At 41.9% G+C, this 27,655-nt stretch overlaps 2 protein-coding genes across 4 annotated transcripts in view; one reads left to right on the top strand and one right to left on the bottom strand.

Moving 5' to 3' along the window:
• The first annotated feature begins 4,157 nt into the window (after nucleotides 1–4,157).
• LOC135519551 (Golgi reassembly-stacking protein 2-like) lies at nucleotides 4,158–8,826 on the top strand. Its single transcript, XM_064944787.1, has 10 exons — nucleotides 4,158–4,411; nucleotides 4,901–4,981; nucleotides 5,174–5,377; nucleotides 6,804–6,890; nucleotides 6,996–7,126; nucleotides 7,214–7,346; nucleotides 7,476–7,599; nucleotides 7,703–7,789; nucleotides 7,884–8,000; nucleotides 8,110–8,826. Exons 1-10 carry the CDS (start codon nucleotides 4,349–4,351, stop codon nucleotides 8,238–8,240), a joined length of 1,158 nt encoding a protein of 385 aa, XP_064800859.1. The 5' UTR covers nucleotides 4,158–4,348; the 3' UTR covers nucleotides 8,241–8,826.
• A 2,445-nt stretch (nucleotides 8,827–11,271) lies between these two features.
• The window catches only part of tlk1a (tousled-like kinase 1a), a 30,970-nt gene continuing 14,586 nt past the window's right edge, over nucleotides 11,272–27,655 (bottom strand). For 2 of the 3 annotated variants that reach the window (XM_064944784.1, XM_064944785.1), the window contains exons 3-23: nucleotides 21,025–21,155; nucleotides 20,768–20,839; nucleotides 19,208–19,246; nucleotides 18,847–18,922; nucleotides 18,694–18,737; nucleotides 18,345–18,440; nucleotides 18,113–18,199; nucleotides 17,920–18,012; nucleotides 17,099–17,209; nucleotides 16,821–16,957; nucleotides 16,438–16,626; nucleotides 16,246–16,312; nucleotides 15,776–15,873; nucleotides 15,370–15,451; nucleotides 15,191–15,282; nucleotides 14,801–14,890; nucleotides 14,536–14,705; nucleotides 14,298–14,433; nucleotides 13,192–13,303; nucleotides 13,000–13,107; nucleotides 11,272–12,716 (exon numbers count right to left, since the gene is read on the bottom strand). In XM_064944784.1, the coding sequence (XP_064800856.1) occupies nucleotides 12,546–12,716; nucleotides 13,000–13,107; nucleotides 13,192–13,303; nucleotides 14,298–14,433; nucleotides 14,536–14,705; nucleotides 14,801–14,890; nucleotides 15,191–15,282; nucleotides 15,370–15,451; nucleotides 15,776–15,873; nucleotides 16,246–16,312; nucleotides 16,438–16,626; nucleotides 16,821–16,957; nucleotides 17,099–17,209; nucleotides 17,920–18,012; nucleotides 18,113–18,199; nucleotides 18,345–18,440; nucleotides 18,694–18,737; nucleotides 18,847–18,922; nucleotides 19,208–19,246; nucleotides 20,768–20,839; nucleotides 21,025–21,155 (2,201 nt within the window). In that variant the 3' untranslated portion in view covers nucleotides 11,272–12,545. Of the gene's footprint in view, nucleotides 12,717–12,999; nucleotides 13,108–13,191; nucleotides 13,304–14,297; nucleotides 14,434–14,535; nucleotides 14,706–14,800; nucleotides 14,891–15,190; nucleotides 15,283–15,369; nucleotides 15,452–15,775; nucleotides 15,874–16,245; nucleotides 16,313–16,437; nucleotides 16,627–16,820; nucleotides 16,958–17,098; nucleotides 17,210–17,919; nucleotides 18,013–18,112; nucleotides 18,200–18,344; nucleotides 18,441–18,693; nucleotides 18,738–18,846; nucleotides 18,923–19,207; nucleotides 19,247–20,767; nucleotides 20,840–21,024; nucleotides 21,179–27,655 lie in introns of all 3 variants that reach the window. The other variant, XM_064944786.1, reaches the window with a different exon arrangement.

Below are 27,655 nucleotides of genomic sequence, written 5' to 3'. Positions count from 1 at the left end.
CATCAGACCAGAGAATCTTGTTTCTCATTGTCTGAGAGTCTTTAGGTGCCTTTTGGCTAACTCCAAGCGGGCTGTCATGTGCCTTTTACTGAGGTGTGGCTTCCGTCTGGCCACTCTACCATAAAGGCCTGATTGGTGAAGTGCGGCAGAGATGGTTGTCCTTCTGGAAGGTTCTCCCTTTTCCACAGAGGAACTCTAGAGCTCTGTCAGAGTGACCATTGGGTTCTTGGTCACCTCCCTGACCAAGGCCTTTCTCCCCCGATTGCTCAGTTTGGCCGGGCGGCCCGCTCTAGGAAGAGTCTTGGTGGTTCAAAACTTCATCCATTTAAGAATACATATTTTTTAATTTGATTAATTTAACCCTTATTTAACTAGCAAGTCAGTTAAGAAGAAATTCTTATTTACAATGACGGCCTACACCGTGCAAACCCAGATGACGCTGGGCCAATTGTGCTGCGCCCTATGGGAATCACAATCACAGCCGGGTTGTGATACAGCCTGGATTTGAACCAGGGTGACGCCTCTAGCACTGAGATGCAGTGCCTTGGGCTCCCAAGTGGCGCAGTAATCTTAGAATAATGGAGAACACTGTGTTCTTGGGGACCTTCAATGCTGCAGAATTTATTTTGGTACCCTTCCCCAGATCTGTGCCGTGACAAAATCCTGTCTTGTAGCTCTACGGATAATTCATTCGACCTCATGGCTTGGTTTTTGCTCTGATATGCACTGTCAACTGTGGGACCTTATATAGACAAGTGTGTGCCTTTCCAAATCATGTCCAATCAATTTACTGTACTACAGGTAGACTCCAATCAAGTTGTAGAAACATCTTACAGAAGATCAATGGAAACAGGATGTACCTGAACAGTCTGCTGTTCCCACATGCTTCAAGAGGGCCACCATTGTTCCTGTTCCCAAGAAAGCTAAGGTAACTGAGCTAAATGACTATCGCCCCGTAGCGCTCACTTCCATCATTATGAAGTGCTTTGAGAGACTAGTCAAGGATCATATCACCTCCACCCTACCTGACACCCTAGACCCACTCCAATTTGCTTACCACCCCAATAGGTCCACAGACGATGCAATCGAAACCACACTGCACGCTGCCCTAACCCATCTGGACAAGAGGAATACCTATGTAAGAATGCTGTTCATCGATTACAGCTCAGCATTTAAACCATAGTACCCTCCAAACTCGTCATTAAGCTCGAGACCCTAGGTCTCAACCCTGCCCTGCGCAACTGTGTCCTGGACTTTCTGACCGGCCGCCCCCAGATGGTGAGGGTAGGAAACAACATCTTCACCCCGCTGATCCTCAACACTGGGGCCCCACAAGGGTGTGTTCTCAGCCCTCTCCTGTACTCCCTGTTCACCCATGACTGCGTTGCCATGCACGCCTCCAAACTCAATCATCAAGTTTGCAGAAAACATTACAGTGGTAGGCTTGATTACCAACAACGACGAGACGGCCTACAGGGAGGAGGTGAGGGCCCTCGGAGTGTGGTGTCAGGAAAATAACCTCACACTCAACGTCAACAAAACAAAGGAGATGATCGTGGACTTCAGGAAACAGCAGAGGGAGCACCCCCCTATCCACATCGACGTGACAGTAGTGGAGAAGGTGGAAGGTTTTAAGTTCCTTGGTGTACACATCATGGACAAACTGAAATGGTCCACCCACACAGACAGTGTGGTGAAGAAGGCGCAGCAGCGCCTCTTCAACTCGAGGCTGAAGAAATTTGGCTTGTCACCAAAAACACTCACAAACTTTTACAGATGCACAATCGAGAGCATCCTGTCGTGCTGTATCACCGCCTGGTACGGCAACTGCTCCGCCCACAACCGTAAGGTTCTCCATAGGGTAGTTAGGTCTGCACATGCATCACCAGGGGCAAACTACCTGCCCTCCAGGACACCTACACCATCCGATGTCACAGAAAGGCCAAAAAGATCATCAAGGGCAACAACCACCCGACCCACTGCCTGTTCACCCCGCTATCATCCAGAAGGTGAGGTCAGTACAGGTGCATCAAAGCTAAGACCGAGAGACTGAAAAACATTTTCTATCTCAAGGCCATACGACTGATAAACATCCATCACTAACATTGAGTGGCTTCTGCCAACATACAGACTCAATCTCTAGCCACTTTTATAACTAATATTTGGATGTAATAAATGTATCAATGTAAACAATGCCACTTTATATAATGTTTACATACCCTACATTACTCATCTCATATGTATATACTGTACTCTATACCATCTACTGCATCTTGCCTATGCCGTTTGGCCATCACTCATCCATAAATCTATATGTACATATTCTTTACACTTGTATGTACTTATTCCTTTACACTTGTGTGTATAAGGTAGTTGTGAAATTGTTAGATTACTTGTTAGATATTACTGCATGGTCGGAACTAGAAGCACAAGCATTTCACTACACTCGCATTAAAATCTGCTAAGCATTTGTATGTGACCAATAAAATTTGATTTGAAAATGAGGTGCGATTTCGCCTGGCATAGAAAATGTGCTCTCTCCTCAGGATACTGCTGTTCAGAGGAGCTAGCCAACAATACAGCTAACACAATCACATTAAACTGAAGCTGGAAAGACTGCAAACTAGCTGCACTTTGTTTCTTTTGACCTTTTTTCAATTTACATGTTGTTTGTATATATTCCCAAAAAATTATGCCAGCTGATTCATGATTTAGACTGGCTGAGAAACACGGCCTGTCTGTCTCGTTCCGACTCCCGACACCTTCATTATTACTCTGCGACAGCTTGAGATCTAATTTGAATATTGAAACAATGTTGCAAATGTCTGAGAGACAGACAGCACGGTTAATGTCAAATCTCCGCTGTTGAAAACTAAATGTTAGTCTAAAAGAAATGTGAGATTATGTCTAGATGCTTTTTATAGTGGAGAAGTTTATAAATTGCCTGGCTGGGCGTATGAGGTAGTGAATTGTGCAGTCAGATGGAACAGAGAAAATTGGCATTTTAATGGCTGGAATGCGGTTTTAACCAATCAGCATTCAGGATTAGACCCACCCATTGTATAATACTGTAATGAACTCACATAATTTCTGTCACAAACTCCAAACTCCACACAGTTGTCACTAGTCAGATATTCATTTCCCACTGAGCAAATAATTACTGTACTTACAGCCTTCATATAAATACATTTTTATCCGATTCTGCAGCTTCGAAGGAGCCAATGAGAATGTGTGGCATGTTCTGGTGAGTGAATTTTTATCAGGTTTTTGCTTTGGTGGACCTTATTTATTTAATTGACATTTGTCAATAAAACTCACGAATGTCAAATTATTTTGTGTTCTACTTATAGCCCTGGCTTTCCTGAAAATAAAATGGTAAAACAATTCATTGTGAGGCTAAATATGAGGGCTTGATGATAAATGAAAGTCAGATAAACGAAAAGCTGTTTTTTGCTGGGGTCTCACGACTGACATGTTTAATCTGTTTGTGCAAGACACGTTCCTTACAGTTTACCTCAGCCTCCTCCACTCCTGTTCTAAAAATGATAGCAATATGCCATACTCCTTCCAGTGATTGTATTAGACAGCACCATCAAGCACCTATGGCATCAACAACGATGTTGTTGTTTTCATTTACTTTACAATGTGTGGTTGCTGCCCCAATGGACAAAGGCACTGATACAGTTTGTTGAGGAAAACACATTACATTTATGTTGTCTATCATCCAATTGTTCAACATGAAATTCCTTTCTCATAATACGTAAAGCCTGGAACACGATGGTATACGTGAGACAGATTAATAAGGCTCCTATTTGTGATGATTCCCCAATCATGAGCTAGACACCATAGCATACACTGCTTTCATCAGCTCCACTCTCATTCCAAAACATATCAAATAGCCAATTCAGGGTAATTTAACATTCTATTACCCTTAATATTGACCGTTTTGTTTTTAAAAGTGACCTTAAGTAACCTTAAAATAAGAGCATATAAAATTGCATAAATGCATAGCACAGATTCTAAACACCGAGGCACAATATCGCGAGACTTCCGGGAACGGTTGCGAAACAGACCAAGACCAGGCTGGGGTTTGGGAAGTCAAGTAAAAAAAATATATATAAAAAAACACACTGAACATAAATGGTAGAGGAAAGATGCAAGTTTTTAGTATTTTTTTGTATTTTAGATGATGCCATAAACTCTCTCTTACAATGTACCGGAAGTGTTTCTATGTAGGCAAAAATCTTGATTTTAGCATCATCCCGGAACCGGGGGAAAGTGTTAGCTACTGTGTCTAACCAGCTACACTGATTTATTCACCAGAATAATATCCAGGGTTTGATGAGACATGGGGGGTGCACAGAGCATCGAAATACCTGGAGGAGGATCCGAAGGTTATCACGTCCTCAGGGTATGGATCTTTAGTAGCATGCTAAACCACGAGCTGGAACTGGGCTAGATGATGATGGGAAAGTAACACATAAATGCTTGTCATGAGTGTGAATAACGATAATGTTGTTGCTGTCATCAGGTTGTTGTAGAATGTCAGTGTATATTTTATGTGCTCCATGTGAGTAATTCACCACGTTTTGTCGTTCAGGGAAAAAAAGGTGTAGTCTAACCAATTAAACAGAGCAATGTCTGACGAGTGAAATTGTGCAAGCTGATTTGGATAGCTAGTTAATTAGTCTGTTAACTAGTGCCAGGTCGTCGCTTGACTCGAGCAACCGGTCTGTCAATGTGTATGACGGGGGTGGGATGTCGTTTCAGTTCAGAACACACTTGCAAAGGGCATTGCACCTGTGTGTTAGCTGTAAAAGTGTGGTGATTTTAAATTTTTTAAGGGCAATATGAATATCATGTTATATGTCATGCGCAAAAATCGTGTCTCAATTTGCAGGTGCAAGAGAATTCCCCTGGGCATCGTGCAGGATTGGAACCATTCTTTGACTTTATTATTTCCATCAGTGACACAAGATTGGTAAACTGTCATTTCTCAAATTATCTACACAAGATTGGTAAACTGTCATTTCTCAAATTATCTACATCCTGAAGCTGTCAGATCCCATTGCAGCTCAACTATTTTCAAAGTCAGGGTTACAAGACAACCTATAGGTGGACTAACTTTGTTTACAGGTGATGATACACTTTAACATCTGTACATTTTTGTCAGAACAAAGATGATGACACATTTAAAGACTTGCTGAAGGTGAATGTGGAGAAACCCATCAAGATGCTGATATACAGCAGCAAGACGATTGAGCTGAGGGAGGCAACAGTCACACCCAACAACATGTGGGGAGGTCAGGGGCTTCTGGGTGTCAGCATCCGATTCTGCAGCTTCGAAGGAGCCAATGAGAATGTGTGGCATGTTCTGGTGAGTGAATTGCCTTGGCTTTTAGAGCTGCACATATGATGAAATGTAAAACTGGAAATGTGTTGATGTGAAGACTTGCAGTGACCTGATATACAGTGCTGTGAAAATGTATTTGCCTTAATAATTTCTCTTTTTGCAAACATTTTTATACTGAATGTTATCAGATCTTCAATCAAAACCTAATATTAGATAAAGGGAACCTGTGTTTACAAATAACAAAAAATATACTTATTTTACTGATTTAATTAACAAAGTTATGCGACACCCAATTCCCATGTGTGAAAAAGTAATTGCCCCATTACACTCAGTAACTGGTTGTGCCACCTTTAGCTACAATGACTACAACCAAATGCTTCCTGTAGTTGTTAATCAGTCTCTCACATTGCTGTGGAGGAATTTTGACCCACTCTTGTATGCAGAACTGCTTTAACTCAGTGACATTTGAGGGTTTTCAAGCATGAAATGTTCATTTTTAAGTTCTGCCACAACATCTCAATTGGGATTAGGTCTGGACTTTAACTAGGCCATTTCAAATTTGTTGCTTTTTATTCATTTTCATGTAGACTTGAGTGTGTGTTTTGGATCATTGTCTTGCTGATGACCCAGCTGCGCTTCAGCTCACAGACAGATTGCCTGACATTCTCCTGTAGAATTCTGATACAGAGCAGAATTCATAGTTCCTTCTATTAAGGCAAGTCGTCCAGGTCCTGAGGCAGCAAAGCATCCCCAAACCATCACACTACCACCACCATGCATGACTGTTGGTATAAGGTTCTTATTGTGGAATGCAGTGTTTTTGTTTTCGGCAGGTATAATTGGACCCATGTCGTCCAAAAAGTTGACTAAAGTTAGCAAAAAAGCACAAGGAAGCACCGGGATGGTTCAAGACTCTTGGAAGAATGTTCTATGAACAGATGATTCAAAAGTAGACCTTTTTGGAGAACATATTTGAAGTTTTGGAATGGCCTAGTCAAAATCCAGGCCTAATCCCAATTGAGATATGGCAGAACTTGAAATGATCCGTTCATGCTTGAAAACCCACGAATGTCACTAAGTTAAAGCAGTTTTGCATGAAAGTGGGCCAGAATTCCTCCACAGCAATGTGAGGGACTGGTCAACAACTACAGGAAGCATTTGGTTGTAGTCATTGCAGTTTAAGGTGGCACAACCAGTTTTTGAGTGTAAGGGTGCAATTACTTTTTCACAGAGGCATTGGGTGTTTATGAAATAAATGTAAGTAAGTATGCCATTGTTGTGTTATTTGTGTACTCTGGTTCCCTTTATCTGATATTAGGTTTTGGCTGGAGATCTGCTAACATGCAGTATCAAAAATATGCAAACGTAGAGAATTAGAAAGAGTGAAAATACTTTTTTCACGGCACACTGTGTTTATAATTTTGGTCTGTATTCTATTTCTTGTCCCTAGGAAGTGGAGCCAAACTCCCCTGCAGCCATGGCTGGTTTGAGACCACATACTGACTATGTCATAGGTGCAGACACTGTCATGAACGAGGTGTGTGGGATGCCTTTCTTTAGTGTCATTTCAATTATGTTTTCCCTACACTAAGCTGTTGATGTAGTGTTTGACTATGGTTTTTGTCTGAACTTTTCCCCACAGTCTGAGGATCTCTTCTCCCTCATTGAGACGCATGAAGGGAAAGGGCTTAAGTTGTATGTGTATAACACTGACACGGACAACTGTCGCGATGTGGTTATCATTCCAAACTTTGAATGGGGTGGAGAGGGCAGGTATGGCATTGACGTTTTGTTAATTCATTTAGCAGAAATTCCTATAGGTTGCCCCATAGAACACATACTCACTGTGCCCTTCTTCAGCCTAGGCTGTGGGATTGGCTATGGCTACCTGCACAGGATACCCACACATACATTTGAAGAGGGTAAGAACATCAGTTTCCCTGGACATATTCCAAGTGAACCTGTTTCCCCACTTAAGGATGGCTTCACAGAGGTAAGACATTTTTGTAAATGACCTACTTCTTTTCACTTCCAATATCTGCCAGTCACGTGAAGGAATTTGTGTGCAATGAGAATATTTTACAGCACTGGGTGTTGATCCCAGTTTTCATTTGTTCCTCAGGTTCAGCTCTCTGCTGTCAGTTCTCAATCTGCAGTGCCTTCTGCTCCAACTGGGTTGGAACAAAATCTCTTTGACCTGTCAGTCAGCTCAGCTCCTCTCACTGTCCCGAGCGCTCTTCAAACAGGTATACTAGGTATCACTACTTTTCATTGAGACGCATATTGCTTACAGACTTGATATCACCAAGTAAGAGATGTTATTAATAATGGATTCTATCTTTGTCCAAGGAGTACCTACTGTGCCAATGTTGCCTAGCCAAGTCAGCCACCTGCTAAGCACTATACCTCCAGTCATCCCTGCTACCACATTACCAGGTCATTGTTGGACACGGTTCTGGTTTTGGAACAATATGATGCATGTATTATGTTTGTGGCTTGGTGTATTTCATTGTTCATATGTCCTGCACAGGTCTAATGTCGTTACCCGGAGGCCTACCTCCCCTTCACGAACTGGCAAATTTAAATATCACTTTACCAGACTTGGGCACTGTGTCATTACCAGGTATTGGAGGGATGCCACCAGCAGGTAATGTCAATGTTTTCAAGATACTTTGATGGTTTTTAAGATGTAGGTTTATGGATATTTGTATACTACTGTTAGTAATATTGCTGTAACTTTCCACCTGTCTCCTCAGGTTTCCCTCCATTGGCCCCTCTTCCTCCCCTAAACCTATCCATGCTCAACTCCCAGCTGCCTCTGGTCCCAGGAGTAACTCCATCAGAGTTCACTCTCCCACCTAGCTCCGCAAGCGGCAATTCCCAATGAGCAAACACCCTTATCCTGGACGCAACATCCTCCTCCAGAGCCCCAGTGGTCAGTGACACATTGACAGAAACACTCCTCCCTACACCAGTGGCTTCCTCTGAACCTAGAGAAGCACCAGTGACTTGACTCCTAGCAGAGATTAATTTACCGACAAGATCTACTGCATTTAACTCAACAAGGAAAGAATCTGGAAACGCTCTGTTGTACTCCTGAATCTATGGCGGCATCCCCAATTATCCACCCTTTCCCAGAAGTGTGTGTATATTTGCACATTTCTTGTCATAATCATTGGCTGGAGAAGTTTCCACTATTGTTAAATCCATGATGGGGAGTGTACACTCTGGGAAAAGGGTGGAGAATCGGGATGCCGCCTTGGTGGCTGAAACAACAGCAGCAAGGGTCTTCGGAAGAATGATGGGCGGTCAGAAATGTGAGAATTATTGTGAGAGATCCGCTTTAGCCTGTTGTAATGCAGATGTATTTTTATTTTTGTTGTACAAAAAAATTACTAAAACATAATATGAATGAAAGTGTGTAATTGAGACATCCCTTTCTTGAATAAATTGATTTATTTTTCTTGTCTGCAGCATTGACTTCTCATACTTCCATGTGTAGTTCTTTGGTTGGTGTAAAAATGAAGGTACTTTACTGCTGAAAACCACAGGGTGTCAGTGTAGGACCACATTGAAATGTGACTATGGGAGAATCTATTGCATACTCATCCCGTCTTCTCTCAACCCATCATGAGTACGCCAGAGGTCCTGCCCCGCTGACCTTCTTCAGTGGGTTTTGAGAAGGATGCAGTTGAGATTTTCCCACAATGTACCTTAAGCAGATTCCTTTGCAATGGGATTGATTCATTTTGCACTCACTATTACCAAGTTGGTGAATCTTGGCTACAAAAAAAGGTTATGCCTTAAACTTCACATTTACTGTCGGATTTTTTTTTTTTTGTATAAACCAAGTAGCTTCAAATAATTTCCATTCAGTGTTGTAATTTGGTATGATTCACTCTTTGTTGGCCTGCTGCATGTTAATTGTATTGAGCCTTTCAACATTTGCTATAAGTTTTTAGATGGTCAGTGGAAAAGAATATATTGGTGCAACAGCTGATCAAGAATGCTGCTGCTTATGTTAACTTTGCCCTTCAGTTCCATCCCGTTACTGATGGCATTAGATCTAAAGCATGCCTACTCCACTGGGCAGTGAAAGAAACTCAATCATACACGCAAATAATCAGACTGGGTCACTGTCTGGTCAGCAGGCTCTTCTGGCACATCGGTCCTGTCTGAATCCAACGACAAGGAACACCTATCTTCCCTTTTCAATGATCCCCAATATTGTCAGGGAGCCAAATGTACATTGAGGTGTTCACGCTGGGCTACGTCTACAATTCCAGCAGAATCCTCACAAGTTAATCTTTACAAGCACAGGTTTGGGAGTATAGCTATTTTCCTTTGCCGCAATTGAAAAAAGGTAGCCAGACTAGTGCATTTGGAAAATATTCAGACCCTTTGACTTTTCCTACACACAATACCCCATAATGGCAACGTGAAAACATTTTTTGCAAATAAATTTAAGAGATACCTTATTTACATAAGTATTCAGACCCTTTGCGATGAGACTCAATTGAGCTCAGGTGCATCCTTTTTCCATTGATAATCCAAGGTTTCTACAACTTGAATTGAGTCCACTTGTGGTAAATTCAACTGATTGGACATGATTTGGAAAGAAACATCTGTCTAGGTAAAGTCCCACAGTTGGACAGTGCAAGTCAGAGCAAAAACCAAGCCATGAGGTCAAAGGAATTGTCTGTAGAACTCAGACAGGATTGTGTCAAGGCACAGATCTGCACCAAAACATTTCTGCCGCATTAAAGGTCCCCAAGAACACAGTGGCCTCCATTCCTAAATGGAAGACGTTTGGAACCACAAACTCTTCCTAGAGCTGGCCGCCCAGCTAAACTGAGCAATTGAAGGTCACTGACGGAGCTCCTTTGTGGTGGGAGAACCTTCCAGAAGGACATCCATCTTTGCAGTACTCCACCTATCAGCCCTTTATGGTAATGGCCAGACTGAAGCCGATCCTCAGTAAAAAGGTACATGACAGCCCCATTGGAGTTTTCCAAAAGGCACCTAAAAGGACTCAGACCATGAGAAACAAGATTCTCTGGTTGGATGAAAGATAGAACTCTTTGGCATTCATTGGAAGAAACTTGGCACCATCCCTACGGTGAAGTATGGTGGTGGCAGCACCATGCTGTGGGGATGTTTTCAGCAGCAGGGACTGGGAGAAGTGAGGAGAGGGAAAGATGAACAGAGCAAAATACAGAGATCCTTGATGAAAACCTGCTCCAGAGCACTCAGGACCTCAGGCTGGGGTCAAGGTTTGCCTTCTAAACAGGGCAACAACAACCCTAAGCACACAGCCAAGACAATGCAGGAGTTGCTTCTGAATGTCCTTGAGCAGCCCAGCCAGAACCTGGACTTGAATCCGATTGAACATCTCTAGAGACCTGAAAATAGCTGTGCAGCGACGCTCCCCATCAAACCTGACAGAACTTAAGAGTATCTGCAGACATGAATGTGAGAAACTCGAAAGAGGTGCCAAGCTTGTTGCATCATAAAAGACTTGAGGCTGTAATCGCTGCCAAAGGTGCTTCAACAAAGTACTGAGTAAAGGGTCTGAATACTTAAGCAAATGTGAGTTTATTTTTAATACATTTGCAAACATTTCTAAAAACCTGTTCTTGCTTTGTCATTATGGGTTGTGTAGATCGATGTGGAGGGGGGGGGGGGAATTAATCCATTTTAGATTAAGGCTGTAACGTAAAAAGTCAAGGGGTCTGAATAGTTTCAGAATGCACTGTATGTAATTTAAGATGGGACTGGAATGCTTTGTAACTTGTCAGGACTACACTGACAGAAAAGGCCCAACTTCATCCATCCATCAAAATATACAAGTCACAGAACACTGGAGAGCTCCTCCCATCGTAGTCTCCAAAAGAAATACGTTGTATAGCATGCTGCAATTCCCTGTTATTTATCATCATTTATTGTTTTTACAGAACTGTACATTGTGTACCCAGAGTGTAACATACAGCCCTAAAAATTAAGAGCAACATCAAAAGCAGCAAAAATTTAAAACAAATCGGAAAAAAATAAGAAATTGTTAAAAGGTCCAATGCAGCCATTTTTATCTCAATATCAAGTCATTTCTGGGTAACAAATCACCTTACTGTGATTTTTAATAGAAAACGTGGTCATAAACAAAACATAGTAATTTCTGAAGCAAAGAATTGGTAGTGGTCTGAGTGGGGAGGGGAAAATTGAAAACGAGCTATTATTAGCAGTGAGGTTTGGAACTCTTTCTTATTGATCTATAAACTAATTTACCGCCTGGAGATGTCAGCAGGCAGGCCAAAACTCCATCCCACCACACAGGCAAACATTTCAGGTGGTCTTGTCAAACAGCTCTTACACTAAAAGGGCATCATCATAATTATCACAATTTCACAGTATTGTTCCAACCTCAGTGTGGTAATGTGTATACAAAACAAAGGGGGAAAAAAAATAAAAAAATAAAATCACTGCACTGGGCCTTTAAACATTTGTACAGAATGGTACAGCTGCAGTTCGAAATCTGAAAATCGTCTTCGGTACAGCAAATATACATGTACTCTCGAAGAAATTCATTAAAATCTTCCTGCATAGGATTCTGTACATTGACATTTGGTTATTTTGTGCATTCAACATTAGTATGCTGCCTGGGCCTAAATGACAGATCCCACATATGCTAAAACATTACATTCTCATGGCTAATTGTACAACCCAACACTTTCTGAAAATAAAAAACATACAGCCGAATTGGTGAAAACATTGCATACCTACAAAAAAAAAAAAACACAAATGTCCACTCCTAGAAGGTAAATCATCCCGGCAGGACCATGTTCATTCTTCTAAATGGCGGGCTGCCAGGTATACCTTAGGCCCTGTAAGGCTTCCACCAGCAAGTGTCTAGTCACATTTATTCAAGGTACTGTCTGTAGCAGTGCTCTATTCAACCTTCACAAGGTAATTTACTCATGTTCTTTTAAACATCCATTCATTAATAAGTCTTTAGTAAACACCCATTTGAACCCCAGAACAGTCCAGGCGAAGGCCAAATTCCACACCATTCAGTCTACAGGGTCCAAATGCCTTCCATACATCGCTGGTTGGCAGGCAGCTCCTCTCCCACACAGGACCAGGTGAGGGCTCTGCAGGCGTGGTGCAGCCAGTCAGTCAGTCAGTGCACAGCCGGTCCTCAGTACGAGATGATGCTGGAGGAGGCAGGTCCTGAGCCACCAGCACCCAGCTGCAGATTCCCTGAAGAGCTGGACCTCCTCATGTGAGGGAGCAGGTAGGAATCCCTTCCCAGCTGGTGAACATCAAACCGGTCCTCCTTCCTGTATGCCAAGCAGCGCCTTATAAAGGCCTTGGGGAATAAAGGAGACATCATTCAAAGGACAGCACTCAGAACCAATTAAATTAAACATTGGAGCAAGACGCTGAGTATGATGGCGATCATGACTTATGGCTGGACCGAAATGCATCTCAAAAGGGGCTGAAATGTCGATCTATCTTATATGAACACTAAAGGTCTCAACAAAAGCAATGTTTATACAGGAATTGCTAAATCATAAAACAATCCCAAAATATTAAATAGGAGGGACAATTGCAGTCAGATGATAATATTCAGAACAACTTCTCCCACAGACCTTAGCTTCATTACTGGCAACAGGCTTGACAGGAAACTGAACTTCGGTTGCTTTAAGAATAGTGTTCTCCTGCAGGATATCCTGCTGAGACTGATTGTGACCAAATGGCTGAAAGATAAAAATAAGGCGACAAGTTAACTTATCTTTACAAAACTTATTTTACAAGTCGATAAAGCCAGTTCTAACACTTACTTTTCTTCCATATAAACACTGGAAAAAGATGATGCCAACAGACCACACGTCCACCTTGTTGGAGATCTTTGGAGGTTCTTTGCCAACAACAAAACACTCAGGAGGCAAGTACCTTTGAGAGAACACAAAACAAAAATCTGTCCATATGTCATCATAGCATCAAAATCATGTGCTGGTCCTGAGAAAGCCTTCAGAAAGTATTCGTACACCTTGACTTATTCCAAAGTTGTGTTACAGCCTGAATTCAAAATATCTCTCTCACCCATCTACACACAATACCCAATAATGACCCATCTACACACAATACCCCATAATGACAAAGTGAAAACATGTCTTTCACATACTATTTTGCAAACCCCAGGCATGCGGTCATGTGCTTTTTTCCCCCCAGGAGGAGTAGCTTCCGTCTGGCCACTATCCCATAAAGACCAGTATGGTGAAGTGCTGTAGAGACTGTCGTCCCTCAGGTTCTCCCATCTCAGCCAAGGAACTCTGTAGTTCTGTCATAGTGGTCATTGGGTTCTTGGTCACCTCCCCGACAAAGGTCCTCCTTGTCCGGTTTCTGAGTTTGGTTGGCCAGCCAGCTCTAGGCCGAGATTGGGTAGTTCCATATTTGTTGTCTTTTCCAAAATGATGGTGACCACTGTGGTGAAAACAAACTTTCTAACCTCTAGAAATGGTTTTCTACCCTTCCCCAATTGTGATGAGGCATATATCTCAGAGAACTACTGACAGTTCCATGGGCTTCATGGTAGAATTTCTGCTCTGACATGCATTGTCAGCTGCAGGACGTTTTATAGAGGTGTCGCTTTCTAAATCAAGTTGGAATGACATGTCAAGGATGATCAAATTGGACCATCAAAGCAAAGGGGTGTGAATACTTATGCAAATAACATTTCTGTATTTAAATGTGCAAAATAAATCCCTTTGTTTTACCTTCATCATTATGGGGTATCATGTGCAGATGGGTGAGAAAAAAGAAAAAAAGAAGACTTAATCCATTTTGATTTCAGGCTGTACCAAAGCACAATGTGGAATAAGTCAAGGGGTGTGAATACTTTGAAGGCACACTGCATATTTATCCATATATGGTGGCAGTTTGCTACCAGTAGGTCCCTGCTCCTTGTGAGGTCAAGTCCATGCCATCTGCACCGTAGCTGTCGTCATCCATGATTTTGGACAAACCGAAGTCTGTGATTTTGATTTCCCCACAAGCTGTGCCATCAACAAGCAGGATGTTACCTTGAAATTGGAAAAGAACAAGTGAGCACATAGCCTCAGAGAACACAGGGATCTCTTTACAGATGGAAAGGTAACCATAATATCCCTGCAGTGTGTGTTCACCTGGCTTGAGGTCATAGTGGATGATGGGGGGCTTGATTTCGTTCAGGTATCGGAGAGCATTCACAATCTGCATGACGATGGAGCGGGCCTCCTTTTCTGACATTAGCTTGTGCTGCTTCAAGTAGAAGTCCAGGTCATTTCCTTCACAGTACTCCAAAACTGTGCAAAACCTGTGAGGGCAACATAAAGGAACAATATGTAAAAGGCAGTGATGAGAGGATGTCACGAGAACATATCGTCAGTATAATGAGGAAGGGTCACTTACGTGTCTGTGTCCAGTGAGAAGTAGTCATACAGCTTGACGATTCTGGGGTGGTCCAGCTGCTTGTGTATTCTGTACTCTCGGCAGGCGTGTCTGCAACAAGGTAAGCAGTGTTACCATGGGCAACCAAAGGAATGACTCAAGACATTAGGAGCGCAGAGAGGTGGAGGTATGACTGATTGGCTAACCCAGACACTAAGCGGACTAGAACAACCAAAGGCTTAAAGCCAGCGAATTACAAATACAACTGTGCCATTGTTACAGTAATTGATAAAACTGACTCTGCTTTTCTAAAACTATCTAAAGCAGAGCAATGCTTTTTAAAAAGTTACTTTTTACAGTGTTGATGAACAGAACCTGGCAAAAGTGGCAATTATTTAATGTTGAACATACTTGTGATAGTTCTCTTTTTTCTCCTCCCGCCAGTTCTTGTTGAGCTGGTGAATTTTCACAGCAGCATACCGTTGCTCAATCAAGTCAAACGCCTGTAATAAACAGAAAAGTTCTGACTGGGCTATTCAAACAAAGACTTGCAGATGCAACTGATGACACATGAACTCCGATAGACTCACCTTGTAAACTTCACTAAAGCCTCCTCTTCCCAGAAGATGCAGGAGTAGATACCTATCGTTCAAAGTCGGATGGTCTTTGAATCTTTAGCGGGAGAGAAAAAAGGGTAAGCAACTCATTACGAACGAAGTCAAAGGGTAGGACTTCCACCAACACAAAAACTAATAATCCCTATAAAGACATTAAGTTGGACCTTCTTACTAAAATGCCAGTCGGTGGGAAAAAAAACTGGCTCATTTTACCTCAAGTTGCAGAATAGAAAACTGACATCCAGAATGATTTGTAACGTACTGTGAAAAACACCACGACATTGCCATTACTGCCTCACTGAACAATCTATGTTGTCAGCAGGAGCCATTGTGCATATGCCCTGACGTCACAGAGATTCATTCCAGTGATCAGACTCACTGTGAACTGTCCTCATTATTTATTCTCTTAAGTTCCCGAATGTGAAGGTTCCGCACTCTCTCCAGGCGCTCCAACTCCGCCTGGATTTCAGCTTCTTCCTGTAATGATTCACACAAACAGACATAAAGAGGAACATCAGAGGACTGACTACAAGGAGAGGGGAGAGCATCAAAACCCACTTCTACACCGAGGCTGACAAGTCATTTTAAAAACTAACGGTTGACGTGGTAGAAAGTCTGTCTAGGGAAATCAGTCTGATGCTTAATCCCTATGAAAGCTAATAATTCAATATACTATAAGGTTTGGAAAAAAAAAAAGCCACAATCTCTAGGCAGTCAAACTAATAGTGGTTCTATATCAGGATGTCTTATCCCCATTTCATTGTCTTGATGAACAATGGTGACATATGAAACAATGAAAGGTCAGCTCGTGTTGCCTGGCCCTGCCAGGTTGGGCATCTACACACTGACCTTTTTGAGATGGCCGAGTCGCAGTTTGTAAATCTCCTCCTGCTCATGGTACTCTGCTAGAGTCAACCTTCGGAATGAACCAACAAAATAAATGACTAATGAGAGAAACAGGATCAGGCATATATGTTCATAGATATCTAGCGTCTGGTGTGTTTAGGCTTAGCCACAAGTAAGGAGGACAAGGGCACTCACAGCTGAGGTAGGCTGGGCTTGAGAAAGGGATCGTTCTCCGCGCCGTTCACTGCCTTGGTTTTGCGTTGCTTTGGCTCAGAGCTTGTGGTTGGTGCTTGGGAGTTGCTGGAGGATGGGGGTTTCCTCTTTGCTAGGAGTTTTCTCTGCTTCTCGATTTCCTCCCTCTGTTGGTTTATCCACTCTTGCTGTCTGCAGATAAAGATGTTATATGCAATCATTACCATTTCCCGCTACGCTTGCGCTTAACCCTGGCTAAGGCTTTAGAATAAAAAGGATACTAATTCTACAGATGTCTTTGATCCCTGGTTGAAAGATAAATACATGTAGCTTGCCAACCATATCATAGTTGAAAGTTAAGTTGACCTGGAATCTAAGGTACTCACTTGACTAGGTTTTGGAAGGCAAAGCCATCTGTCCACTGCTCTGTGAAGGAGGCTCCATGTCGTACAGTGGTAAAATGGCCTAACCGTAGTCTGTCTTGCATACTCTTCTCCCGGCACGCCTGCTTTTCCTGGGTGCTCTAAGCAACACATACACAATGTCAGACATCACGGACTGATACACAATACCAGATTACTCATACGGAAATGCAAAAGACTTGGCACAACGTCAAAAGCCAGACATGCCGGGCTTTAGACATTCCACTTTGAAATGAAAGTACCTTTTCTATGAGCAACTTCTTGCTCATGGTGATGCATTTATTTAAGCGTTCTTTGTACTTTTCAAGTAATTTCTGTTGTTCATCTATCTGTCTCCTGAGATCACAGTTTGCCTATGGAGAAACACACATTAGGTTAAATCATTACAATTCTAACACCCAGTACCCCTAAACAGAATTAAAACAGTCAGTCTAGCATGGATAACATGCATTTTTGTATGTACTTTTGAGTCCACTGGCAGCACACTGAACTGTGTTGTAATTGATCTGTGTTCAGTTGTGCCAGAGTAATATATCACTGACACTTAAAGTTCTTAACTTCTTTGGAATAGGGGGCAGCATTTTCACTTTTGGATGAAAAGCATGCACAGAGTAAACTGCCTCCTACTCAGTCCCAGACGCTAATATATGCATATTATTATTAGATAGAAAACACTGAAGTTTCTAAAACTGTTTGAATGATGTCTGTGAGTATAACAGAACTCATATGGCAGGCAAAAACCTGAGAAAAATCCAAACAGGAAGTGGGAAGTCCGGTTAAAACATTATTGAACATTTATGATAAAAACATCCTAAAGATTGATTCTATACTTAGTTTGACAAGTTTCTACGACCTGTAATATAACTTTTTGAACTTTTCGTCTGACGTTCGGCTGGACTTGAACGTGCGTTTGGATTTGTTTACCAAACGCCCTAACAAAAGAAGCTATTTGGACATAAATTATGTAAATGATGATGAACAGGGTTTCGCAGTCCTCGACAGGTTAAGTCCCTCATTGTATTTATGCTGAGGTTCTTTGTGCTCACTAGACAGCTTTTCTTACCCTAAGCAAATCATCTATTCTGCCTTCTTTTTTCTCAAGGTCCAGGTTCTTGTTACTTTCAAGGGCAGCCAACTTGAGCCCCGTCAGGTCAGTCTGCAAAGAAAACAAATAGAACAAATTCTTAAAATGCACCAACACAATGTCAGTTATTCAAAAAGTGCTGAACGCACATACTAATGGTTGTCATCCTCACCTGCACACATTTGACTGCTAGCTGCTTAGGATGCATCACATGGTCCCCAAAAGACAGACTCGTAGGAGATGAGCTGTTTTGCCTAATCTGAAACACAAGGGACAACAATTGTTTGCATATTGATCTAATTATACCATCAATATTACTTATAAACATTGACTGTTTTAAAATAGGCCGGCCTGGCTCTGGGCTGTTCTGGCCTGGACACTTGCTGGATATGGGGGTAACTTACACTGGAAACCTGCGCGGTGTGGGAATGTGAGTTCTGGGGTGAGCGGATCACTGGGGGGAGACCTCTCACAGGACTGGACCCATTCCCTCCTTGGAACTGGAGAAAGAGAGAGGCCACCAGTGTGAGTGCCATCATTGCCTGCCACTTGGCAAAAACAGAGGCACAGAAAGCCTCCTTTATGTTTGGTTCGGTTTACTGCCTCTGAGTGAAATGGAACTTCATTGATATTCGCCAAAACAGAACACCTCTCAGATGAACACCAAACGTGGTGCTCCAGCACACAGGGACATTAAGAGTAGAACTTTCACTTAAAAAAACATTTAGCATGCTCCCAACTCATGTAACTTACATCAAAATAATCACTAATTTTGGGTCCTCGCACGATAGACTTCCCTGTGAGAGAGAAAATACATTTACCATTGACAATCATTTATAAATGGCCATCATACAGTAGTGACTATTTGTACCCGGAGCATAACAGAAACGGCTTAAGGGACGTTACCTTGGCTGCTCTCTGATTGGATATCAGGTTTCCTTTTTCTTCCCCTGGATGATTCAGAGTGTTTCTTTTCAGGAGTCTGTCCAAGAAAAACTCAGTTTAACCAATAACCACCATCATCTGGTAGGTTATACAAGTAGAGTTACATTGATTCCTTGAAATGTCAAGTTGAGGATGTAATGACTGTTTTGAAAAACAAAAGCATTGTGAATATACTGTAGCAGCTGCAAAATGCCTAACCTACAGCCTGCTAAGGGAGTTCCTGAACGTAGGTGAACTGACCGACCACTGCTGCCTACCGGCCCAGCAGCTGACAAATGAAGGGGAACATAGCCTAGTATTCCAAATACAATGGAGTACCTACCGAATATGCAGGAGAGCTCCCCCTTTTCACATCGGAGCTCTGCAAACAAGGGGTACAGAGAATGAGTTCAATGTAATGAAATACATGACTAATATCGTTTATAATTAGCCTGTTTTGACAGAGATTCATTGTATTGGAAAGCTTAAGACTAATGGAAGAATTAACAGTTGAGAGAGGATGTTTATCTATGGCCAATGCAGCCCGTTGGCAGTTTCGGGCCACAGGCTGAGAGAAATAAAGACAAAAGCGACTACAGCAGGTAACACAAGGTGGCACAAAGATTAACTTGCCTTTTCTAATGTCTGATTCAAATCTCAATGACAGAGTACACACACACTGCCCAATTCTGATCTTTTGACCAATCACATCCGATCTTTTTCAGAACCAATTTGATTGGTCAAAAGACCAATTTGTTAAAAATAGACTGCCTGTGTAAACACAGCCTTCAGGAGCTATACTTATGGAGGGGGAAAAAATAAGATCGCCAAACAAGGAATAATCATGACCAACCAATTGAATTAATTACCAACCACCAAGATAACATATGAGGATTATTTCTGCCCTACAAAAGAAAAGCATTAAAATGCTTAAACTGAGAAAACCCAAACTAAATCAAAAAGGAGTAGCCTATTTTAACCAGGCAGAGGAATCCTTGTGACATTTATGGACCAGGACATAGCCTTGTGCAGAGAATCTGCTGACAGGTGCTAGTCTGATTGAGTGTGTCAACAGTGAATCATTAGGGAGTGTATGACGTATGGTAGCATCTGTGTGGGTGACATCTGTGCAGATTCAGCAGAGGAGGCCAGAGAGGATTTATTCTGCCTCCTCCTCTCCCCCCTCGATCATGCTCACACACAGGCCTCCATCCGTGACTTATTAAACCAGTCAAACTGTACAGAAGGGAGGGGAGCAGACAGGCACCTGCACAGTCAGGTTGCTAGTATACTCGCACACTCCACTGCAGTGGTTCAGGCTTCTTTATTCCAGACAATGTTGGAGCCCACCACCCCACACAAACAGGCTGCGACACTGCAGCCCCACCCAAGTTGGAAGCCATTTGTGTTTTGCCTTCATTAGCGTAGAGCTGTGCTGTAAAACACAGGAAAACAGTGTGGAGGGAGGCGCGGACGCAGCATGATGCCTGTGATCAGGCTGCCCTGGCACAGACCGTGTTTGTACAGAGAGGTGAGAGCTTGTGGTATGATGCGTCACAAGGCAGTTTAATTACAACAAGATTCCGCACATTTTTATTCTCTCTAGAGCTAGCTCCATCTTAGGTTGCGTCTGACATTTTCAGTGACAGAGGATCATATGAGGGTCCAGCTCCTCTCCCTCTGTGGGATCTCCCTGCTCACATCAACCAGCCCACACCTGACATCCAATCAAAACATAGGTCTAATCCAAACAAAGGATGGAATGTCAGACAAAAACAAACACAGAAAAGCTATGAAAACCAGTTATATTGTCTGACAAGAGCCTGTTCAAACAAACATGCACATTGATTCATTATATAAGTGTTTCACTAAAACTGTAACACCACCATGTTAAGAAACATACCTCTGACTCTTTGTCACTGGAAGACCCCAGGCTTCCAAAACTTTGATTTGAACAGTCATTGTTAGTCATTCCCTGAAAACAAAAACAGAGGTACGTCATGACGTTCTTCTGAAAAGAAACCATGACAACTATTTACTTTATTTTTGTTACACAAAATAAGCCTAACAGACAATTAGACTAGCTGAAAACATGCAGCCAAGTGTTACTGTAATAATGTGAGTGTATGGGGATCAGGGGTTTGAGGCAAGCGCACACACTTTGGTTCCCCCGCTGGTGCTGCCAGTGCTGCCCCCGGTACTGCCCCCAGTACTAGTGACCGCACCCATGAAGCGAGCCTCCAGCAGCTCCTGTCTCCGGGGGTCCAGGCTGTGCAGCTCCTCCATGGTGCCTGGATGAGAGGAGAAACACCACCTTAACATTAAAAGTCATGACGTGCCACTTATTGCCTACTACTCCTTTTTATTTTATTTTTTTTACCTTTATTTTACTAGGCAAGTCAGTTAAGAACAAATTCTTATTTTCAATGACGGCCTAGGAACAGTGGGTTAACTGCCTGTTCAGGGGCAGAACGACAGATTTGTACCTTGTCAGCTCGGGGATTCGAACTTGCAATCTTTCGGTTACTAGTCCAACACTCAAACCACTAGGCTACCCTCACATTCCTCTCAGTCATCCAACGCTGCAGAGTAGACCTGACTAAATTATGAGCACCACTTCTATGTCAGGCCTTACTTGAAACGTTTAACTTCTTCGATATAGGGGGCGATCTTTTAATTTTTGGATAAAAAAACATTCCCGTTTTAAACAAGATATTTTGTCACGAAAAGATGCTCGACTATGCATATAATTGACAGATTTGGAAAGAAAACACTGACATTTCCAAAACTGCAAAGATATTGTCTGTGAGTGCCACAGAACTAATGATACAGGCGAAACCAAGATGAAATTTCATACAGGAAATGGCCCAGATTTTGAATGCGCTGTGTTCCAATGTCTCCTTATATGGCTGTGAATGCGCCAGGAATGAGCCTACACTTTCTGTCGTTTCCCCAAGGTGTCTGAAGCATTGTGACATATTTGTAGGCATATCATTGGAAGATTGACCATAAGAGACTACATTTACCAGGCGTTCGCTTGGTGTCCTCCGTCAAAATTATTGCCTAATCTCCAGCTGTGTGCACTTTTCCATTTGGTTCAGAGGAGAAAGGCAACTGCCACGAATGATTTATCATCGAATAGATGTGAAACACACCTTGAAGATTGATTCTAAACAAAGTTTGCCATGTTTGTCGATTTTATGGAGTTAATTTAGAAAAAAAGTTAGGCGTTGTAATGACTGAATATTCGGGGGGTTTTCTTAGCCAAACGTGATGAACAAAACAGAGCGATTTCTCCTACACAAATAATATTTTTGGAAAAACTGAACATTTGCTATCTAACTGAGAGTCTCATTGAAAACATCCAAAGTTCTTCAAAGGTAAATGATTTTATTTGAATGCTTTTCTTGTTTTTGTGAAAATGTTGCCTGCTGAATGCTAGGCTTAATGCTATGCTAGCTATCAATACTCTTACACAAATGCTTGTGTAGCTATGGTTGAAAAGCATATTTTGAAAATCTGAGATGAGTTGTTAACAAAAGGCTAAGCTTGTGAGCCAATATATTTATTTCATTTGCGATTTTCATGAAGTTAACGGCGCGTTATTCTAATGAGCTTGAGGCTATGATTACGCTACCAGATACGGGATTGCTAGAGGTTAAGTAGGACATTTTATGAATGGTGACCATTACAGAGTAGGATGCCAAGCCTAAAAAGTTTTTTTTAAGCATTCTCAGTCGATCATATTTCACAGCTTTTACAAAAGGCTCAAAGCTGGTTTGTGAGCCTTTTCCCACTCACAGCTGTCCCCTTGTGTTCGTTCTGAAGGTGAGATGTTAATGAGGCAATGCAGTCCAAATGGAAGTGTCTTGAGTTTTGTTTGTGTGTCCTACAGTCTTGTACCGGGGGGGGGGGGGGGTCACTGGGACAGGCAATGTAACGTCACAATTTTTATGTTGCAGCTTACTGAACTCGATCTTAATGTATAGCCTACTCAGCAGCCTTACATCTACCTATTATTTTAGGCCTACACAAGGAAAACCAGAAAGTCTGGCTCTTTTTACAATTTCTTCATGACAAAATTGAGACAAACTACAGAAAGCACACTGAGGCCCACCACTATCTGAAAACTGTTGTATTTCATTGACTCGATCTGAAGCGTCGACCATAACTGAGACCAGGTATACAGCTAATTCAGTTTCAGGCTGACACAGGGATACTTCAGGATTTTGGCAATGAAACCCTTTATCTACTTCCCCAGAGTCAAATGAACTCTTGGATACCATGTTTAGGTCTCTGCATGCAGTTTGAAGAAAGTTGCCAACTAGCGTTAGTGCAATTGCTAAATTGCTAAAATTAAGCCGTCTACGGTAACTGCTAGCATGCTAGTAGATACAGTACCATAGACTTCCAGTCTTTGCGGCAAAACTAGTTAGCACTGGCTCGCAAAATTTCCTTCAAGGGATGCAAATTCGGTCAATTTCATTGCCGACTAACCAACCGGTTAACAAACAGTTAAATTTGTTCCAAACAGTAAAATTAAGTGACCAACAGAAAATACTGTGCATGGAAGACATTGTTCTTTTTTTCCAAGGTTTTAATGAACAAACACACGACAATAGCAAGCCTATCCTCTAATATTATCGAACATGAAACTACAGTAATGAAGCAGAGACTGAACACATTTTCAAACATTTGCCAAATTGCAATTTGCGGTGAGACACCGTTCTATAAAGACGCATCTGATGCGAGCCGTTTCATGTGACAGATGAACATCTCCATTCGAAACTTTGAGGGAAAATGTAAACATGCAACAACGAGGATGGGTTGTTAATACGATTAAGATTGTGCCTTTGGCTTCTGGACAACTAAACACAGTTGATATGAAATCCAGTACTGAGAGAAAGTCTGAATCTCAGCTGTTTCATGCTGCTCCTCCCTCTCCCACTGCTCCCTGCGCCTGTCAGTTTTTTTGTGCATGGTCTGCATCTCAATCCACCAAAGGGCAGCCTTCCGAATCGGAGGTGGAAGGTGGCCGAGGTACAGCTGTGCTTGTCAGACCGCGAGACGCCTCAAAAAAGTCCGTATCATCAGAAGTTTGGCATACTAACTAATATGACCACTTAATGGAAAGATGAGCCCCTCACTAACACAGTGATGTTCTCGGTTGTACTCTAGTAGTCGGTACCGACTACTACCAACTTGTTTGTAGTGTTCAGTTTGGGCTACACACTAATATGACAGTCTATGGAAAGGTGAGAATCTCAAACATGTCTGTTGTTTTACTCTAGGAAGCCCATGAGTGTCACACGGCTCGCCTGTAGGTAGGCCAGTATCAGTAAAAAAAATAAAAATAAATGAATGGAAGTATACCAAACATTAGGAGTGCATCTGGCACCTACTACGATACCTCGTTCAAAACGCAATTAAATATTTTGTCTTCCCCATTCACCTTCTGAATGGCACACATACACAATTCATGCCTCAAGGATTCAAAAATCCTTCTTTTGACCAGTCTCCTCTCCCTCATCTACACTGGTTGAAGTGGATTTATCAAGACATCAATAAGGGATCACAGCTTTCAGGGCCTAAAATTAACACCAGCCATGTTGGCGGGTGGTCGGGGCTCCACAGAGTGAGCATTTCACTTCATTTGTAAATAAAACTAGTAAAGTATGATCACATTTACAGTACCAGTCAAAAGTTGACACCTACTCATTCCAGGGTTTTACTATATTTATTTTACTATTTCCTACATTGTAGAATAATAGTGAAGACATCAGAACTATGAAATAACACTTGGAATCAGAGAACAGACTAGCAGCTGTCCACACAAACATACTTTTGGGTCATGTAGTATCAATATTTAAAGTTTCAACTGCTAGGGAAGAGAAAAAAAAAGAAAGAAGCTGCTACTGGTCATACTCAATTTCACAGGCACATATATGACTTGTCACATTACTACGGTAACTTCCCGCACTTAAAGGGGCAGGTGAATTTCTCTCATCTGTATTATTTTTGTGAAGACTTCAGTTACAAAATGTATGAAATTAAATATACCACATTACTTCTTACTAGTAGTACATGTATGGTTTTAGGAATATTACAAAGCACACTCATCTGCTTTTGTGTTTTTTGGTGTAATTGCAACAAAAAAACAATATTTGGGTTGTTAAAATCTGAGTGGGTGGTAGATTAAATATATACAATTGTAGGCCTTGAGCTTTCACCTGGTAAGTCTCATGCAAAGAGCAGGTGTTCTTAATGTTTTGTATACTCCAAAAGTAGTTTAGTGCCCCCAAATTGTAGTATTTCTTATATATAGGACAGACACTAAAGTAGAACTGAGTTTAACCATTTTGCAGATATGAAAAGATCATTCTAAAAATAAAAATAAATTTAAAAAAATCTGTAAAAAACATCAAATTCCCAGTTAATGCTACAAAACCAACTTTAAGGTTTTAAAAATAGGTTATATTTGACTCAATTCCATTGATGTAGTGTAAGGCATTGTTGGCAGAATAGATGGATGCAGTTCAATGCATGATGAATAAAATTCACCAATACATTTCCTGGTAGTCCCAAAAATATTGCTCTCAGGTTGTAACTCACAGCTGGCCTTGTACATTGTTTGCAACCTCCACCCATTCAGGATTAGGGCTGGGCGATATGGACAAAATATCAGTATTAGATTTTTTGAATAAATACTCAATATACTTTGAGTAGTTCATGACCCTAGGGTGGCAATACAAATACATTCTTTCAAAATGGGGCTTCAATACAACTCTAAACAAAAACACATTTCTGCACTTCTATCATCATTTCACACTGTCACAAAGCATGATACGAGTCAAAATAAATCTAGACCTAGTTAATTGGTGAACTGGTGGAATCATGGAAATTATGATTAATCTAATTCTATAGTTGCAAACAGTGGGAAGCACCTAGAATAAATTGTCTGACGTGAATAAGTCAGTGAGGAATTATTGACAGAGTAAGAACCAGTGTTGGTCAGTGTTTCCAGGTGACCCTAATTAGATGTTACATGTTCTTACTTCACGTATCTAGGCCTACATCAGAATCGGTACCAGGCTGTATTAACCAACTAGCTGTGTTTGCTCTGACTCTTAGTACATTTAGCAAGCTAGTGATTAGCCTCAGCAGCTAAAAAAAAATATTGTAGCAAAACCTTGCTAATAAAAGAAACTAGCAAATAGTAAGATGCACAAACGAATAGTGCAATTATAGAAAAGCTTGTGGAAAGCAGCATGTCACCAACATTGTTGCATCCATCGACCCATTCAGAGTGAACAGCAAGAAAGTGCTTGGTCCAACAACTGCTCTCTCCTTGAGTGACAGGGGGCAGGGCTTGGTGTGGTTAGCGGCATTCAGCAGCAGGGAGAGATGAGTCAAATATAAAACAGAGTAAACTATCACATAGATCCCTTTCTGTGTTTACAAACGAGGGAGATGTGCGCAAGTTGGTGGCAGAACACCAGTTCTTATTGAACGCCAGCAACAGAAAATCTGTGCGTGACGTCAGTGTGTGGTGTACTGGAAAATGGTCTATTTAACAAACCAAACATTGAAACACTGTTATAGAAGATAAAGTAAAAACTCAAACTGGTCTGTGCATCAATACCGGTATACAGTAAAATATAGCATACCACCCAGTCATGTTCAGGTTACATCGTTTTAGTTAATTACTCAATATTCTGGACAAAAATGGATGGAACTAAGGCTGGGAGTGTCAATACAATCATCTGTGGATCTATTGGGGCGGTATGCAAATTGAAGTGGGTCAAGAGTGTCAGGTAAAGTGGAGGTGATATAATCCTCAACTAGCGTCTCAAAGCACTTCATGATGACAGAAGTGAGTGCGATGGGGCGACAGTCATTTAGTTCAGTTACCTTTGCCTTCTTGGGTACAGGAACAATGGTGGACATCTTGAAGCAAGTGGGGACAGCAGACGGATGTTCGTAAACACTCCAGCCAGCTGTTCTGCGCATGCTCAGAGAACACAGCTAGGGATGACGTCTGGGCCGGCAGCCTTGTAGGGTTAACACGCTTAAATGTCATAATAATAATAATATCGGCCACGGAGAATGAGAGCCCACTGAGAGTCCTCCGGAGCGGGCGTGTCAATGACACAGTGTTATCCTCAAAGTGGGCGAAGGTGTTTAAGCTTGTCCGGGAGCAAGACTGTCCACGACGTGGCTGGTTTTCGCTTTGTAATCGGACTGCCTGGAGTCCCTGCCACATAAGTCTCATGTCTGAGCCGGTAAATTGCAACTCCACTGTCTCTGTAATGACTTTAATGATTTTGCCTGTGATTGTCGACGAAGGGCATAACTGCAGTTTGTATTCTACCATATGCCCAGTCACCTTGCCGTGGTTAAATGCAGTGGTTGGTGCTTTCAGTTTTGCATGAATGCTGCCATCTATCCACAGTTTTTGGTTTGGGTAGGTTTTAATAGCCAGTGGGAACAACCCGCCCTATACACTTCCTGATGAACTCAGTCACCGCGCACGTCAATGTTATTCTCGAAGGCAACCCGGAACATATCCCAGTCTGCGTGATCAAATCTTTAAACAATCCAATTGGTCAGACCAGTATAGCATAGACCTTAGCACAGGTAATTCCTGTTTGGGTTTCTGCCTATAGGAATGGAGGAGCAGAATGGAGTCATGATCTGATTGCCAAAGGGAGGGAGTTGTAGCCATCCCGGAAGGGAAAGTAACACGTTTTTGAAGCGCAAGTACTACAGACAATGTCTTGATAGAACTTTG

The sequence above is a fragment of the Oncorhynchus masou genome, chromosome 29 (genome assembly GCF_036934945.1).
Source record: "Oncorhynchus masou masou isolate Uvic2021 chromosome 29, UVic_Omas_1.1, whole genome shotgun sequence".
NCBI classification, from domain to species: domain Eukaryota; kingdom Metazoa; phylum Chordata; class Actinopteri; order Salmoniformes; family Salmonidae; genus Oncorhynchus; species Oncorhynchus masou.
This window is presented reverse-complemented; position numbering and strand designations above follow the sequence as displayed.

Coding starts and splice junctions, on each gene's coding strand:
- LOC135519551 (XM_064944787.1), top strand. CDS start 4,349: ATGGGGGGTGCACAGAGCATCGAAATACCTGGAGGAGGATCCGAAGGT. Junction 7,127..7,213: donor GAATGGGGTGGAGAGGGCAG/GTATGGCATTGA, acceptor GCCCTTCTTCAG/CCTAGGCTGTGGGATTGGCT. Junction 7,347..7,475: donor TTAAGGATGGCTTCACAGAG/GTAAGACATTTT, acceptor TTTGTTCCTCAG/GTTCAGCTCTCTGCTGTCAG.